The sequence below is a fragment of the Delphinapterus leucas genome, chromosome 18, assembly GCF_059928025.1.
Source record: "Delphinapterus leucas isolate spDelLeu-1000000601 "Yukka" chromosome 18, BTC_Dleu_Yukka2, whole genome shotgun sequence".
Classification (NCBI taxonomy): Eukaryota; Metazoa; Chordata; class Mammalia; order Artiodactyla; family Monodontidae; genus Delphinapterus; species Delphinapterus leucas.
In genome coordinates this window covers 31,885,386-31,902,894 of record NC_143146.1, presented here as the reverse complement: position 1 = coordinate 31,902,894, position 17,509 = coordinate 31,885,386, and the positions used below count along the sequence as shown (strand labels likewise).

General features: G+C 35.2%; 1 protein-coding gene across 5 annotated transcripts in view; it reads right to left on the bottom strand.

Moving 5' to 3' along the window:
* The window catches only part of KLF12 (KLF transcription factor 12), a 448,910-nt gene that overhangs the window by 152,417 nt on the left and 278,984 nt on the right, over window positions 1-17,509 (bottom strand). For all 5 annotated transcript variants that reach the window (XM_022577047.3, XM_022577039.3, XM_089899449.1 and 2 more), the window contains one exon: window positions 3,022-3,568. In XM_022577047.3, coding sequence (XP_022432755.1) covers window positions 3,022-3,568 — 547 coding nt within the window. The remainder of the gene's footprint in view (window positions 1-3,021; window positions 3,569-17,509) is intronic.

The following is a 17,509-nucleotide window of genomic DNA, read 5'->3' as shown; positions in this document are numbered from 1 at the left end:
GAATGGACAAATGACTCAATTCATGGTATTTTAGATACAGATGTATTCATTCACAGTCCCTTGTGCAGTGTGATGTAAGGTAATCTATTTCTCTACCACAGACCAGATATGTTATACCAACTTCAAAGGTAATTAGCTAGTACAATCACCTACATTTATAAGAGTTATTTTTGTATTTTTATTAGTAGTATTTTGAAAAACCAGCTCCCCCATTGTATTTTCTTTTGCTCATCCATACCAGATATACAAGTCCTATTTGAGAATGGAAACAGGGCTCCCTTTATCACCCAGCCATTTCATTGCTGGCCCAGTGCCCAGTGCATATGTGCAAAATACAGACGTGAGGAATCACTGAAATGCCCTTTCCTTTATTCATTCTGTGAGGTAGGCAGACCTCCTCCATTAGAGAATTTTACCATCATCTAATTAATCAATTAAACAATAAAAAAACTTATAAAATGTGTAGCAATATTTGTAGAATGTGGGGATTATAAAAACTTAATATAAACTAATAAACATAGAAAGTATGGGATTTTCCAGACAATTTCTCATCCTAAACACTCATCCCTTATAATTTGTTGTAACAACTTTGAGAAGCATTTCTATACCAACTTCTTGGAAACAGTTTTTCACTTTTAAATTCAATAAGTCTTTTTTCCTCCAACTTTCTGTTTTTATAAGACAGAGAAAAAATTTCTGAACATTATTGCTTCAGGTATTTTTGGGGGGGGGATATAATAATGATAAATAACTGCAAACATTTATTGACAGTTGATCAGTGCTAGACATTTACACATAAGCTCTTACTTTATCTTCCCAATAATCTTCAAAGATATATACTTTTATTCCCATTTTATCACTGAAGAAAATAAAGATTAGTGAAATTAAATAACTTTGCCCAGTTATTGCCCAGTCCAAAGCTGGAAGTGACGGAACTAGGATGCTAACCCATACAACCTTGATCCCAAATCTCATGCTGTTAACATCCACATTATAGTTTAGTGTGTTTATGGTTATATAAATGTTTACTCTTGATATGAGGAAACTACTGAATAGAAAACACTGCATGAAACTAACAAATATACTCATGTAGAGAACAAATTACAGCATGAGTCTTACTTAACACAGTTCTTCTGCAAAGATAAATTTTCCAGAAAATTAAATTTTGGCAGTAAACTTTAAATAAAAGTAATCTCTCCCATCAAATAATGGCAAATAAAAGAGACACCTCTTTTGTTTCCTTCATTAGAGCATGGAAATCGTAAAATCAGGTCATGAACAGTGTTAAGATCCTTATCAATCACCTTCACAATAAAAGCAATATTTTTCATAAGTGTTATTGTAAAAAGATTGGGTTCTATGGTGTACACATATATAATGTAACACGCAAGGTTATAATTTTTCTAGTTGTTAACTCCTAATTCTTAAAAAATTTAAAGCACATCTATAAATTATAAAAAAAAATAAATACCTAATGTGGCCTTTAGTTATGTTATTATTATTTGAATCAATTAGCTCACTTGGATCAGAAGTATTAGTAATATCAAAGAAGGTTCGACTCAAGAAAAATCTATGTACAGACTCACTTCTTCCTCTTTTTCTTCTACCTGCTCACAAAGATGGTGGTGGGACTACTTCCTGGCCTTTGCCCATAAAAGCACCAAAAGAAAAAAAAAAAAAAGAAAAAATAGGTTGTCAGGTAAGCAGAGCATCTGGATCTCAAGTTTGCAGTTTAAACCTCTGACTGCTGTAAAGCACAAGATTTTTCAGGTGGTAAAACTGGGAAGATGAAACTTGTCATGTGCTATGAAGAAACTCACTGCAGATAAAATAGTAACTTGCAAAAGATGAATGCACAATTCTGTAATGTGTGTTTGCAAAAATTTCTCCAAGTTCACGACCAAATGTTATTCCTATGCACTGAATCCCACCTTACGTAAGAACCAAAACAACTATGTTTACTAGTATTTTACACGAAGGCAGTGTTTTATGTATTCACCCATCGTATTTTAATTATGGGCCTCGGAAGTAATATGGTATCAAAGCAAAAAGTAATGCAATCTAAGTCTTAATCCATCGTCATTTCTAGGCTCTGAAGACAAAATACACACATATGAGTTGATGATTATAGGCATTTTACATCTCTGTAGAAGGGTGGCTTATTTTTTTAGATTCATAGAAAGGGAAGAAAAATCAACACCATGATATTATTACAATTCCTTCTATTTAAAAACGAAACGAAAAGAACTTAGAAGAAGAAAAATAACTTCATGATCAGTTAACTAGCATATATAGTTAACTTGGTATTATTACAGGCAGTCATGTAACAAAGTATCTTTCTGCCTTCTAACCCCCAGAAGGAAATATTAATACTGCATTTTGAATTATTTCTATCATATGGAGGCTTCCTGCTATTTAAAATAAAAACTTAGGCTTGTATGAAGACAAGAACTCAAGCTACATAACACATTTGTAGCCAAACACCTAACTTTAGAATTACTTTAATGGCGACTTAATTTACAAGTTACTCAAAAGTGAATGATCAGGTTCCAACCACTGGAACTTCCTGGAATTTTATATTATTGCCAGACAAGTCAGTTCCAGCCTGAACAACTGAAAGGAGAAACATCCTGACACACTTTGTAAAAATTTCAGTGGTTAACCTCTACGAGGGATTTACACATTTGCATCTCACAAGCAGTTATGCTGACTACAGATTGAACTTTCTATTTGCGCACTTGAAGGTAAAAATATTTTGCAAATTTAGGTATTTGAATTCTGACAGTAAATGACTTGATATATAGAAATATGGACTAAGTAGTACTGAAGCATATGCCTATATAAATATGAGGTTAGTTTCTACTAAACTGTGCTCTACTCAGCAGTGGATCAGCTGGTTCCTGTGTCGTTCTGCACAGAACTTACTTGGATGTAGTGTGTTTGCCTACGACTTGGGGTCCGCTCACTGAATAAATGAAGAGTTACTGCTGAAATAAATCAAGGCTTGCTTGTGTCTCTTACCTTTGCCATGGCTTCTCCCATCCTCCAAAAGTGGTACGACGATAGTGTTGTTCACATTTCCAGGTGACCGCACAGCTGTGTAGACAACAGGCACCGACTGGACCACCACGGGGATGCGGTGAACGTGACTCAGTTTGTTAGACTGTAAATTCATGGGACTTGAAGGCGGAACGGGATGGATAATGTGCAAAAACTGCTGGCCTCCCACACCAGAGGCAGAGGCAACAAGGGGCCCTGGAGTTAATACCGTTGACGAAGATGATGCTGAAGATACTGATGTTATAACAGTTGGCGATGAGGCTGGACGACTAGAAGACGACGAAGAGGTTGAAGTTGAAGAAGGGGAGGAGGCGGACGCTGTCATGGAAACGGGGGAGGAGGAAACGGCTGTGGGGGATGTCCTGGCTTTGTTGATGGACAAGTCCACTGGCTCAGTTTGTGTCTGGAAGTGATCTACGCATAACGGGTCCTCCGGGGGTTCCCCTTTCACATTATTTAGCAACAGGGGAACAGCTTCCATATCGGGGTAGTTGTGGACGTTTGGAGACTGTGGGGAGAAAAATAGAGGTATGATTGATGACTTGAATGTTTTTTAATTTTTCTCTTATTGCTACAGAACATTAATTCGCTCTCCAAATATCTGAAGAACCGCTCGGACAGTCGTCATAATTAAAGTGGAGAGTACAAAAGCACAACAGAGTAAGACGATTGGGAGGGCGACAGACATCATTGTCAAAATCCAGGGAAATACACTAAAACAGGGCATAAAATTCTCCAACCTCCCACACCCGTTTGCTAAATTACTGAACACAAGCCATTTCTAATAACTGGATTATAACTGAGCTCATAGCAATGAAAAAGTTTTTCTCAAAATAATATACAGAAATACTACAACAGGTATTTTTTAGGAAATAATTTTAGGAAAAGCTTATTCTGTAAATCTTAAGTTGCCTATGCTTGTGCTGTGTAATTTAAGACAATGATAATAATTTTGTCCAAGTTTGTATTCATGCTTTCAAGTTTTAATGAGCAAAATTTAATAATAAATAATAATAAAGAATCCAAGATTCCACCCAGACTAATGGGCTCAGTGTGTTATTACTGAGCATGAATATAATTTAATTTTATACCTATTCACTCATAAATTCAAGAAATAGTTACTAAATGTCTATTTCCAAGGCCTAAAATGGCCCCCAAATTAGCAGGTGTCCGTCTAGCCTTAACAGATAGACTACAGAAGATTATTTTTGGTCATATCTAATTTGACCAGGCTAACGTAGACATTATTGTTCTATTATATGAAGACCAAAACCTTCTTTTTTTTCAGCTTCACTATGGTATGAGAACAACAATGCCTAAAATTATATTAATTTGGTTCATTTCATTCTTTGTTTAATAAAAGATTTTGGTTTGCTAGTCCCCTCAAAGCTTGAGCATACACTTAAAGGAACAAAACATGCTTCTTCAAGTCTTTCCTTATAGAATATAAATTATAGCTCCATTCAGGAAATACAATAGTGCAAGGGCATTTTATTTAGCAACAATGAGAAAAGAAAGAAAATAAGCTGAACAATGGCACCAGATCAATAAACAGGAAAATGGGTTGATGTTTTATTGTTTTTTGTTTTTTTTTTTGCTTCTAAGCTAACATGGTTACTTACCCACCAAAAGAAAAGAATTAGAAAATATCAAAATGAAGCATCCAAATATCTACTGCATAAAATTCTAAATGACAAGATTTCATTTCATGTGCTGAAATTGAGAAGTAAGAATTTAAATATTCTCAGATATTAAGAAACAAAAGAAAAGAAACACCATAAACAGAGCAACTTTTATAAAAAGCTATTAGCATTATCTACTCTTCTAACTAGAACACTATTTCAGTTCGCACACAGTATTATCATTTAATTTCTCTGTAGAACAATGTAGGATGTTTCTTATTAGTATGTCATACCCATATAGAAATTCTTTGTTGAGGCTGCTTTCATAAAATATCCCAGTTGGCTTGTCATTAACATTATAAAATATGTCATTAAGCACAAATTATCAAACATAGTTTGCTTTCAAATATAGCCTTAATTTCTCTCCAAAATTCTAATTTTGGGAACAGCGACTATTTCCATCACGAATTTTTTTCTTCCTAATTACACTTAGACACAAGGTTCTAACATAGGTTTATAAACCAAAGGCTGAGGTGCAATTCATCACTGTAGAAACATTTCATAAAGTAAATGAAAGAGTGCTTTCGTAGACTACGACAATACAGTAGGTAAACATGGAGCTTATCTGTAAATAGATGGTTTCTGAGGCATCAAGCTTCATTGAGATTTGCAAACTGCTTAAGACTTCTGTAGATTATGAACACGAGTCCATACTTTGTAGGTATCTGCTTAATCCCTCACTAAAAAAATTTTTACTCCTTAAGCTGTTTCACAACAACAGAGGAAGAGCACTCCTCTTGTAATTCTGCTGTATATACCAGAAAGCTAGGAAGACCCAATACTAAGAGCCCCTAGGTGCTTTCAAATACTTGAGAACTACATAGCTTTTGCATGAGCTCAAACCAAAATACAGAAAATGCTCATAAAAATTAGGAAGAATCAACCAAACCTTTGGACAACAGACATATCTTATTTGGGAGCGTTAGACATGTTATGCATGAATTTGTAAGTGTAAACATCACAGAGGCACATGCTGGTTCCTATTTCACACGTAGCAGTTGAAATGCAACCAGCATATCCAAAAACAATGCCTCATCAGTCTAAGGAGGACAAAACCCTGATCATACCATTCATCCGTTTACAGTGTTGACATAATATATTCTCATAGCCCATACCAATCACTTCTACTGTGATAATGTGGCCAGTAAACCATCCATAATTCCAGCTTCAAGCTGCACGTACGTACACGTAAGACCAGCAATACTGCATAAATATGTTTCCCAAACAGTTGAGGTATACGCTTCCTCCTCCTTTTGGGAAAAAGAAAAGACCTGAAAGGCTTGATCCTGAAATCATTATTAGAATTCATTTCTTGGCTTTTGGACAGTGGAAAATGGAAACACATTGGTTCCGAGATATGAATCCATAAACGTGTAGCAATGGGAGAGCAGCCAAGAGACAGAAGGAAAGCTGGGGAAACCACGGGAAAACACCAAACAAGCAGCACTTATAGCAGTTAGAAATTAAATAAAAGGACTACACAGATTTGAGAAAGTGAGAAAAGATATGGCTATGTTACCAGGAAACAGCCTCTAAGAGGCAGGGACACTGAAAAGACCAGATATCACAAAGAAAAGTTTTATGCACAATTAGGACAAGAAAATTTTCTAAAAAGGAACAAAGAAAGGATTTCATACTAAAATTCTGCCCCTGGTCACTAACTACTCAATTCTTGATACAACATTGATGGACGACTCACAGCAGCATCCTCTGAGCATTGCTGTTGTTTTGGTGTTTGTTTGTTTGTTTTAAATAAAAGCCCATCAAGATTTTTGCCTGGGAGCAGCGACTTTAGCTGAATTTTTGCTCTTGATGACCCTGGGGTGGAAAAGATGATCAAACACTTAAACTATATTTAATATTATCAACAGAAACAGAATTCCTTCTAAGGATGTGAAGATTGAAGGGCACGCTGCATTTCTGTCAAAGAGAATGAGAGTAATTAATTTCACTTTCCAAGAGATGATATAGTATTTCTTGGAGGGGGTCCACAATAAAGTAATTTTTCAGCCTTTCATACATACCTTAAGAAATAAATGCATAAACACACACAGAAGTCTGACAAGGTAAATGTAACAATATACTTCATTAAAAAAAGGTGTGTGAAAAACATAAAGATAAATATAAACAGGATTATACTGCTGCGTAATAATATTTCTTCAAAAGTCTGAAGGCCAGTTTGATTCAAAATAATCCACTCAATAAAATATAATGCACAATATTCTAGTGAACATATTCCCTTCAGTGGATCTGGGGATTACGTGTGAGCTGTTCTAATGAGATCATCTTTTTCCTGAATAAACGTTTTAAAATGTAACTTCAGCTTTAGGCATTTTGTTGAATAAATGCAAAAACGTAGCTAAAACTTTCTCTGTGTGAGTACTCAGAGTACCTGATGTGTTTCCTACAGTCAGCCATTGCCATCAGCTGAATCTTATTACAGTCCTCAAGTGAATATGGGTTTTTAAGGCTTGTCATGTATTTTGATCACCCGGCAATCTTAAAAGGAGAAAAAATATATATGAACACCACCTCATCTTTGGAAAGCCCTCCAGAGACTCTTACGTTTGGTTGAGGACCACTTGGGTAATATTCTGCTAAATGTTATCCAAGCTTTATAAGCTGTTTCATCTTTAATGGCATCAGGGATTGTCAGAGAACTAACATAATATTTATGCATATACACACGTGCACACACAAACACACACACAAAAAGGGTGTGCCTAACTATCTATCCATCCTTCTATCTCTCCATTCATCTATTCATCCAGCCAGCCAGGGAGCCAGCAGGTCAGCAAGCAGCATTTAAAGCATAAAAAGATTACGTTTAATTTTATCTTTCCAACTTTATAGAAGTTTTTTGAGAAATCATTTCATGGCAGCGTTTAGAAGATTGTAGAGTGACTTGCCTACTGTTACAAAGCTCATGGCTTCACAGTTATAAGAATCCACGCTTTATAGCCTGTTATGTGGTTATTAGAGACAGAAAATTTGATTTGGACACAAAAGACTTGAATTCATGACCTGCCCTGTTACTTATTAGCTGTACAGTCATGGTATCATCATGAAAATTCTCTAGGTCTACGTTTATCCACCTATAAAAGAGTAATATTAATTCCAAACTCACACAACTGCTGTAAAGATTGAATTTAGGACATTGAGTGCTTTTAAGTAATACTGAGAATTGTGAGACAGAAGTAAATGAGATTCCCCTTTTAGAACTAAAATTCCAAACAGAACCTGATCTATTACTATAGCTCCATGAACTCAGCATAAGATATATTCTGAGGCAGGATGGCATAATACAGCCACTGCAGAGGGGCAGTGTTTGCTAAACAACCAAACAGATATATGTTACAAAAGTAAGCTGAACATGTAGAAATATTGCAAGCATTTTCAGGTTCCACATAAAATTTTAAACAAACACATCTTCTCTTAAAATGCACAAGGACAGTCATTTGACATTATTCAAATTTTTTTTCTCTATTTATTTTTTAGCTTAATTAGATTGGCCCACAGGATGAGCATGTAATAGTTGACGGAATACATTTTGATTGACTGGTCTGATTTGTTAATTCCACTATATAAATATCGTCTATCAATCCATAGTTCAGTTTGTATCCATTATGACAATAATACATAAATATATTAAAATAGTTGTTTTGGGATGTTGGCTATTCTTCAACAGTCTTATCATGAGATGAAATAGTAGAGCTTTATTTATTTCTTGTGTCTCGGTAGAAATTTAGTTTGTGTAAGTTTCACTGACTTGGTGAGTAGTTGAATGTGCACTTTCTACGGGAGGTACTTAAAGAAACTTACTGTGCACTTCATGTAAAAAAGGGAATAAACTATGACTCCATATCCTGTTATCATTGAGCTTTTGTTATACTGCATTATTTTCAATGCAAATACACTTTATTTAAAGAGTAGAATTCCTCTTTGTACATGAAATGCACAATAGGTACATGTCTTAGTTTTCCACATTAGTAAATGAAAATTTAAAAATATGAGCACCATGGTTCAAGCAAGCAACCTGCTCAACTCTGACAGGTCATTTTTGCTCGAAGTGTGAAAGGCACCAAACATCAATTTGTGAAGAAACAAGTACTTTGCTTTCCTCTCTATTGCGTTATTTTACTAAAAAGGAAGGCCTTTTTTCAAAGACAAATTTTTCAAAATTTGTCTCGCATGGGCCCTGATGGTCATCGTTCACCTTTCTTTCAAGCCTAGTGATTTTTCTTCTTTATTCTTCATGTTAAGAGCAAACTCTTAACTACAGTTGCTGTACGAGTGTGAATCTGTAAACCTGACCACGAAAAAATTAAAACAAAGTATACTCAAAAAAGGAAAAACAAATTGTAATTTTTCTAAAAGTACGGATGAGAGAATAAAAGGCAACAAGTAGAAATAGCCTATGTTTACAATCTGGAACTTGGTTTCAAAAGTACTGAATGAGTTAAAGAGGAAGATTTTCAATGCATATTTAATTCAACTGCTTTATCTCAATCTCTCAAGTGCTGGTTTAAGAGATGACTGATTCCTTAAGAAAATTCAGAACATATGCATAACATAATGGACTCTTTGTGCTTTACATTTATGTTTTTATGCTTTCACAAATTGAAAATGCCAGCCTTCTAAAAGGATTCAATACAGGCATTTAAATTTATCTTAAATTTTCCTTATTTCCTAGTTATTATACTTTTCCATGACCTATTATTTATTTCCCAGGGCTTTCATGAATCATATTATTTACCCAAAGCAATCAGAATTTATGTTAACAGTTGACTGCACATCTGAAATTCTGGTTTGGCACTTATGTGTTGTAAAGTCAGGGTCATACCTGAGGTGGGGAGGATTCTCCTACAGGGTGGTAGAGGACAGAGGCATTTCTATTTGTGCATTTAAAAAATTAATAGACATTCCTAACCAACGAAAAGACTAACAAACTTGTTTGAACATGAATATAATGTGTTACATGTAAATTACTATTGTGTTTTACCACATAACATAATCATTGAAGACTCAAACGCATTTGCTAGATGAGAATATTTGTGCTCAAGATATTAAGCCACTTAAATCCAATTTACCTGGTCAAATGAGATAACGAAATAGTGTCACAACAATAAGTGTCCAAAAAGGAAGTATAAGAAGGTAGTTTTGTTCCTATTTTCTTATAATTACTGTCAAATTGAACTTCACAAAAGCATACAAATATGTCTTAAAAATAAATTTTATGAATCCAACTATACGACATTTTGGAAAAGGCAAAACTATAGAGACAGTAAAAAGATCAGTAGTTGCCAGGGGCTTGGGGGAAGGGAGGGGAGGGTTGAAAAAGAGAAGCACAGGGGATTTTTAGGGCAGTGAAACTCTTCTGTATGTGACTGCAATGGTGGTTACATGTCACTATGCATTTATCAAAACCCACAGAAGTGTACAACACAAAGAATGAACCTTAATGTAAACTATGGACGATACTAAACAATAATGCATCAATATAGGTTCATTAAATCTAACAAAGTATTACACTAATGCAAGACTTTAATAATAGGGGAGACTGCGAAGGGGGCGGGTAGGGTGGGTATATGGAATTCTTAAGTACAATCTGCCGAATTATTCTGTAAATCTCTACTGAAAAAGTCAAGTCCCCTAATGATTTTAAATTAACTTGAATGTAATATTAGTGCTACTGATAAGATTCAATTTTATCTATTATTTTGTTTATAATTCTTTGCAAAATTCATAAACCAAAACTATTATCATAACACTTGCAATTTTTTTTAAAAAGAGGTAACTGTTATAGACTTATCTTGACTACATCATGGTTAAATTTCTTCTTCTTTTGGTTTTAAATTGGTATTATTATTCAGTGACTGATGTAAGATATTAAAGTTTCACTATACGTGAGAGGAACATGTCTTACAGACTTTTAGGGATAAAAAGTTCATTTGAATCTTCACCCTAAGCCACAGTCTTAGTCAAACGCCTGAGGCAAATGTTCTGTGCTAGTTACATATTTTAAAATATGCAATAATGTTTACCATTCTCAAACAGATTAATCTTGTCTGCTACCAGATGGACTGTGCTTTTGATTTCACAAAATAGTCACCATAAAGAGTTAGTTTTATAATGATATTTTTCATAGTACTGGAATACATCAAATTTCAGAGATTAGAAGATGACCTCAGAGAGGCTGAGATACCCAAATGATACAACTGGAAACCCTAACATATTACAAACCTATAAAGCAATAACGCAATCTTTTTATGTAAAGGGAGGTATATTTGCAAAATGTAGGTTTTACTTTTTGGATATTTAAAGAAAGCAAGTAGTCCAGAGAAGCCTGTATATGCTTCTCTACTCATAGAAAATGTCTTTAAAGAGAGATCAACAACCAAGCCAAAACAAGACAAGTAGCAAAGTTGAGAGAAAGCCACCTTTTCTCACCTACCCCTGGAATCAGAGGGAGCTACCATGAGAATGTGGCAGAAGTAGAAAAGCAATAGTGTTCAAATGCTCCAGAACTTGTTCACAAGCAGTGGATTTAATTCCATCCCAGCCCCCTACAAATCAGCAAAATGCCCTCATGCAAACCAACTCTTTGAGCTTCATCTTTTGGCTTCCTGGTAAATGGGGTATAGATGCACGCAGGTCTTTCTAAGGATCTGAGAGGGTGAAACTGTCTAAAGATTGTTTAAAGTGGTCCTGTTTAGGTGCAACTGCCACAAGGCACACACATGCGTACGTAATTAATACGTTTAGGTGTAGAATTAACTGTACAAATCGAGCCCCCGTTGATTTTACCCATCGAGATGAGCGTCTGAGCAAAAGGGGAGAAGGGGCAGGCTAGAGCTTCAGGGAAGACAAAGGCAGGAACAGGGAGGCAGACGGAGGACAACCGATCTGATTGAAAAAGAGGACTTGCCAGCCAGACAAGACTCCTGCTAACCAGCTATGATTTACAGTGACAGGGGAAATAGCTCAGTATTCCTCCTGGCTGGGACACAGAATTCTAAGAAATAAAGATTTAAAAAATGATACTAGTAATGCTGACAAGCTTGTAGTAAAACAGACACTTTATTATGCTCAGGACAGCAGCGTAAATGGATACACACTTTCAGGAATGCTGGTGAGCTGTGTCTCAAGAGTCTTAAAATACCTTAACACAAGTAATAGCATTTTTAAGAATGATATAAGTGAACTTATTTACAAAACAGAAATAGACTCACAGATTTCAAAAGCAAAACTTATGGTTACCAAAGGGGAAAGGTGGGGAGGGATAAATTAGGATTTGGGGATTAACATACACACACTACTATCTCTAAAACAGATTAACCAACCAGGACCTATTGTATAGCACAGGGGACTCTACTCAATATTGTGTAATAACCTATATTGGAAAAGAATCTGAAAAAGAATGAATATATGTGTATGTATAACTGAATTACTATGCTGTACAGCTGAAACTTCCACGACATTATAAGTCAACTATAGTCCAATAAAATTTTTTTAAAAAAAGAATCTAGGGCACTTCCATCTCCCTCTCTCTCTTCTTCCCTCTCTCCCCTCTCCATATATATGTATATACGTCTACTCAAATCATTCTATTTTGAAAAACAAAATGCTCTTTTGAAAAGCAAATTCTCAATCAACACCAGTGTTGACTTTTAGAAATCACCAAAGAGAATATGCTTAAAAAAAAAAAAAAAAGTCAAGGAATGTTAACACAGATTTAGTCATGATTCCTGTGAAATGACCTCATAATTTTAAGCGTTGGCACTGTGAAGAAGCTTTCAAAAGATGGTCATTCTGTTAGGGAGATGACATATGTATCAACCATTTCAATTTTATGCAAATAAGTACATTTTACATAAAATGTGATTTTGAATTTGTTTTGCAACTAATTAGTATATTAAAATATTATAACTATTAAAGTTAAATTATCTACAAGTTTATATATTCAAGTTGGTTATAAAACTTTCCTTCTGGGATACAGGGCATAACTTAACGCAGGGACTTGCCTTTAGACATAAAGGGCAATTTGGGATTTTGACAAAGATGTATACACAAATATTTAACTTGGCCTTATTTACAGGAATAAAAGTTAGAAACAACAAAGTGGTCATAAAAACAAAATAAAATTTGGAACAATGATTTTAACCCTAACTATGAACCAGAATCATACATGGAACGTTTTAAAGGTACACAGGCCAGAGATGAAATAGGTCTGGGATGTGGTGTAGGCACCAATAGTTTAAAAAGCATCACATGAGACTGCAATGATCACCCAAGTTTGAGAAACAATACTCAGTGGCATGGGGAACTATTATCTATGTAATGTTAAGTTTAAAAACGTTAGGATATAAAACTGCCTATAATAAATGAGTTTAACTTTGTTCCACCAAAATATTTTTATACATGAAAATAATAAAAAAAGGTTAGAAAAAATACTCCAGAATGGTAATAATAACTTCTCCATTTGGTGAATTTGTGGGTGATCCATGTTTCCTTTTTTACTTCTTTCCTGTTTTCCATATTTTCTACAGTGAATCTACTACTTTTTCTTTTTTTTAAAGATTTTTTTGATGTGGAACATTTTTAAAGTCTTTACTGAATTTGTCACAATATCACTTTTGTTTTATGTTTTGGTTTTTTGGCCGCAAGGCATATGGGATCTTAGCTCCCTGACCAGGGATCGAACCTGCACCCCCTGCATTGCAAGGCGAAGTCTTAACCACTGGATCGCCAGGGAAGTCCCACTACTTTTAAAATAAAAAGAAACAAGTTACATTTTCAGAAAGATAAAAATGAGTAGTGTACAAAATATATTTTAAAGAAAAAAAAACCTAGAAAGTGAATGGAGGTGCTTTATAATTTTCAGTCTGGCTTTTCCAAGATTCTAGTGAACCGTAATGTTATTAGAAGCAAATCACTATAATATACTGTTATTAGAAGAAAACAGCAAATTCTCTTAAAATCTCAATTTGCCAAGGGTGTTACTACTATCAGTCATAGATTGTTGGCATGGTTATTCTACATAAATTAACGTATCTACCTATATATCTTGCAATTAAACTAAGAAAAAAGTTAAATGTAACTGGTAACTAAAAGTATTCAATTGTAGTAACCCTACTGGGTTAAAACTATGAATTCTTCTGGAAACCTCAAGCTTCCGCAACACGGTTTACTAGGAAAACATTCTCATACTTGAGAAGCTAACGTCAACAATTATATAACAATGTATGGGTACTACAAAGCTTTGTATGTTTCTGATGAAAAGCTTTCACCCAAAATCTGAGGATACGGCAAAAGGATTTTAATCTTGACCGTGATAGAAGCAACTCTTACCCCACCCCCGTCCCCCAGAGCTTTAATGATAGTCTCACCACTTTTCTAGTGAACTGCATCTAGAAAACATGAAGTGGTATGAACAATGGGGAATGTTTCATTCAACCTTGTGCTATAAAGAATGCAGGACAGTTTAAATGAATTTGAGGAAACAAAATTGTGCTCTTTAAATCAACAAGTAAACATTCAAATAAGTATTACAGAGAACTTGCAATCATAAATTAGTTAATTCAATACTAATTAATTGAATAATAATGATTGATTTTTAAAATACAGAAAAAGTAAATATACTTAATATTTACGACAACATTATCTGGTAGAATTTTCTCCTCCAGTTTTATAAATAAAGAAATATCATCTCCCAGGATTTGAAAGAACTGTCCAGGGCCACAATGTAATATGGATCTGTGATCTAAACCTAAGAGTGACTCCTAAGACTGAACTTACCCCCATGCGGCCCTTATCAGCCCTGAAAGATGGAAAAAGAGTGAGAACCTGTGCCTTTGAGAAATATTTTCTTGCAGTTCATGTGAAATTAGTACCTGGCAATATTAAACTGAAGAGAGTATAAAAATGAGCGCTGCTTGGATAGCTGTCTGGTGGGCACCAACTCACTTTCCCAACATACCTAGCACACAGCAAATTTAAGGGCAGGAGGCAGGTATCAGTAACCCACATTATAACGTCTATTTCATGTTTATTTCCAATTTGTTTTCACATTAAGTTTTAGGATAACCATAACTAGAATCATCATTCTTAGGAACAGCATCCTGCATTTGGTGCTCTGGCCAAACTGTATGTGATGTAAGTTTGAAAGAAATGAGAAAAGATGGGGGGAAAAAAATGGAAAAACCAAAGCCTAATTAGATTTGTAAGCAACACCTTAGAAATGTAAGCGAAAAACAACCAGCTCACCATCTGTTTAACTTCTTTTGTTCCTTTTCTTGTAAACCAGACACTCAGAAATGAAAAAAAATGCTTCATTTTTGGCCAATGATGCATGTTCCTTGATAAAAGTAGCGTAATAAAGTGTAAATCTGGTAAACGGAACACTAAGCGAGAGGCAACACGGTTTTGTAAAACGAGTGCTTGCCTGAGTTTTAGGAGAGGTTCTATTTTAGGCAGGTAGCTTACTCATCATCTCTCTTCCTTTAATTTCTAACTGAAAGTGACTTTGATTTTGCTTTTGCACAGTCACATGTCTGTTACCACCTCGACCTTTACCAGATTCTACCTGTCCTGATGAGATACCACTCTTCTATGCTTCCAAAGCACTCCAGGCTGGTGTGTCTTTTCTCTAACCAGGCTGTGAGCCCACACCACTTTTATTACACTCTTGTCACCCAACACCTATCAGAGTCCCTGGAACAAGCCCCAGTTGCTCTCTGAAGCCCTTACTAATTCTAAAATTCAATAAATCTATGAAACTTAACAAACAGTAAATATACTTATTAACTTAACTGTAACATATGAAACTTAGCATTGTAAGTTTCCATCTGCCCATTCCTTCCTTTAAAAAGAATTTAATTGATTGCCATTTTATTAATTCCTCTCACAAAAGAACAGCTTCATCTGCATATCTGACATTCTTTCTTACAGCTAAGGGCGCAGTTCTCAGCCTGGGTAATTGTTCCCCCAGGGGACACAGCACTGAATGTCCGAAGACATTTTTGATTATCACGACTGAGGGCAAGGGCGACAGGCCTTTCTCTACAACAAAGACGAAAGATCAATAGGGCTGAGATTGAGAAACCATGCACTGAGCTACCATCCCTTTCCTTCTATCTTTTCCCCTCTACCGTCCTATTTTTTCCTTTTAAAAAATAATTTATATTATTTCCCTCTCATTTTTCCCTCCTCAACTTCCTCCATATGTATTAATCAGGTAAATCCATCTATACAGTTAAAACATCAGTAGATGCATCTCTGTGGGCAACTAGGTATGGTTTATATATTAATATGAATGCTAGTTAGAACTGGGTATGGTTTATATATTAATATGAATGTTAGTTAACATGCATACATTCTTGTGACTTTTACCATACGGTACACTTAAAAATTACAGGAGGGTTACGTGTGTTTGTGTGTGTGTGTGTGTGTGTGTGTGTGTGTGTAGTGAGAATGTGCACAAAAAATAACTTGAGGAGTTTGTGATCTATATATGCAGATGTGTGTGTATGTGTGTGTGTTCACTTGCCTTGATTTTATAAGTATTTACTGTTTACCTCTCATATTTGTGCTTAGGCGCATAAATAGAAGAAGGCAGATATATTTGTTTTGTGTAAAAGTCAAGGGGGACTGGGGTTGAGTCAGAGAGCTGAAGTAACAAGTACGGTTGATGATCCGAGCTCCATCAAGCATCTGCCTCTCTACTGAGGCTTTTGGCATCAGCCAAAGGATGGCTACCCTGTCTAGGCCTCAAACCTGAATCACCTTCACCATACTTAAAGGTGAAATGGCATGTATCTAACACTTACCGACATGTGTACACATTGTGATATATCCATTTAATCCTCACATCCCAATATAGGAAACTACTGCCAATCACACTTCACAGATACAAAATAGAGACTTGGAGAGGTGAAGAAATGTGCCAGTGGCTCTACAGTGCTAAGTGGCAATGTCAAGACACAACTTTGAGTGATCCCTGACAACAAAACCCATTGCCTCGACTGTAATGCAACACTGATCTCCATGTCTGATTCTATACTGTATGCCTCCAGCGGATCAGGAAAGACTGAAATCACTGTATCAGTGCCATAGAACATTTTCCTTTAATTTCATGCAATTTAAAGGTGACTATGTTTCATAAAGAAGGGGCTAAAAAGGTTTTTAAAGCTTTCATGGACTTCACAAACATGTATTAACAGAATTGTTTTTCCTTCATTGGTTTCCTTATATCTCTAAGAAAACAACTGTACATTATTCAATTATGCATTACTGAATATATAAGAAAAAGAAAAGAATCAGGCATATTAATCTCTTCTTTGATTTAAATAATAGAACTTTAATTCCCATGAGATAAAGTTACTCTGTGTTTCTGGCTTTAAATGATTCCTGTGATGAAATCTCAAGCACATTATTAAATAAATAAGCAAACTCACATTTACATAGTTCATTTTCTCCTTAGCATCAGTACCTTCAGCTGCAGTAAAATGGCCAATGTTCAATTATCTACCGTCTTATAAGGGATCGCAGTATAAGTAATCCCAAATGACAGATAATCCAAAAAGCATTTATGTTGGGTTTTAAATTCATTATATGATTCCAGCAGATTTACCACCATAATCATATTCTTTTTCTCAGGCTCATATTAAAATTCATTTGTATTTCTTGAGCACAAGCCAACTGTCAGCAGAAGGGAGGATCCCAGATACAAGCTGGATGACAAAAGGAAGTTGATTTGCTATTAGCAT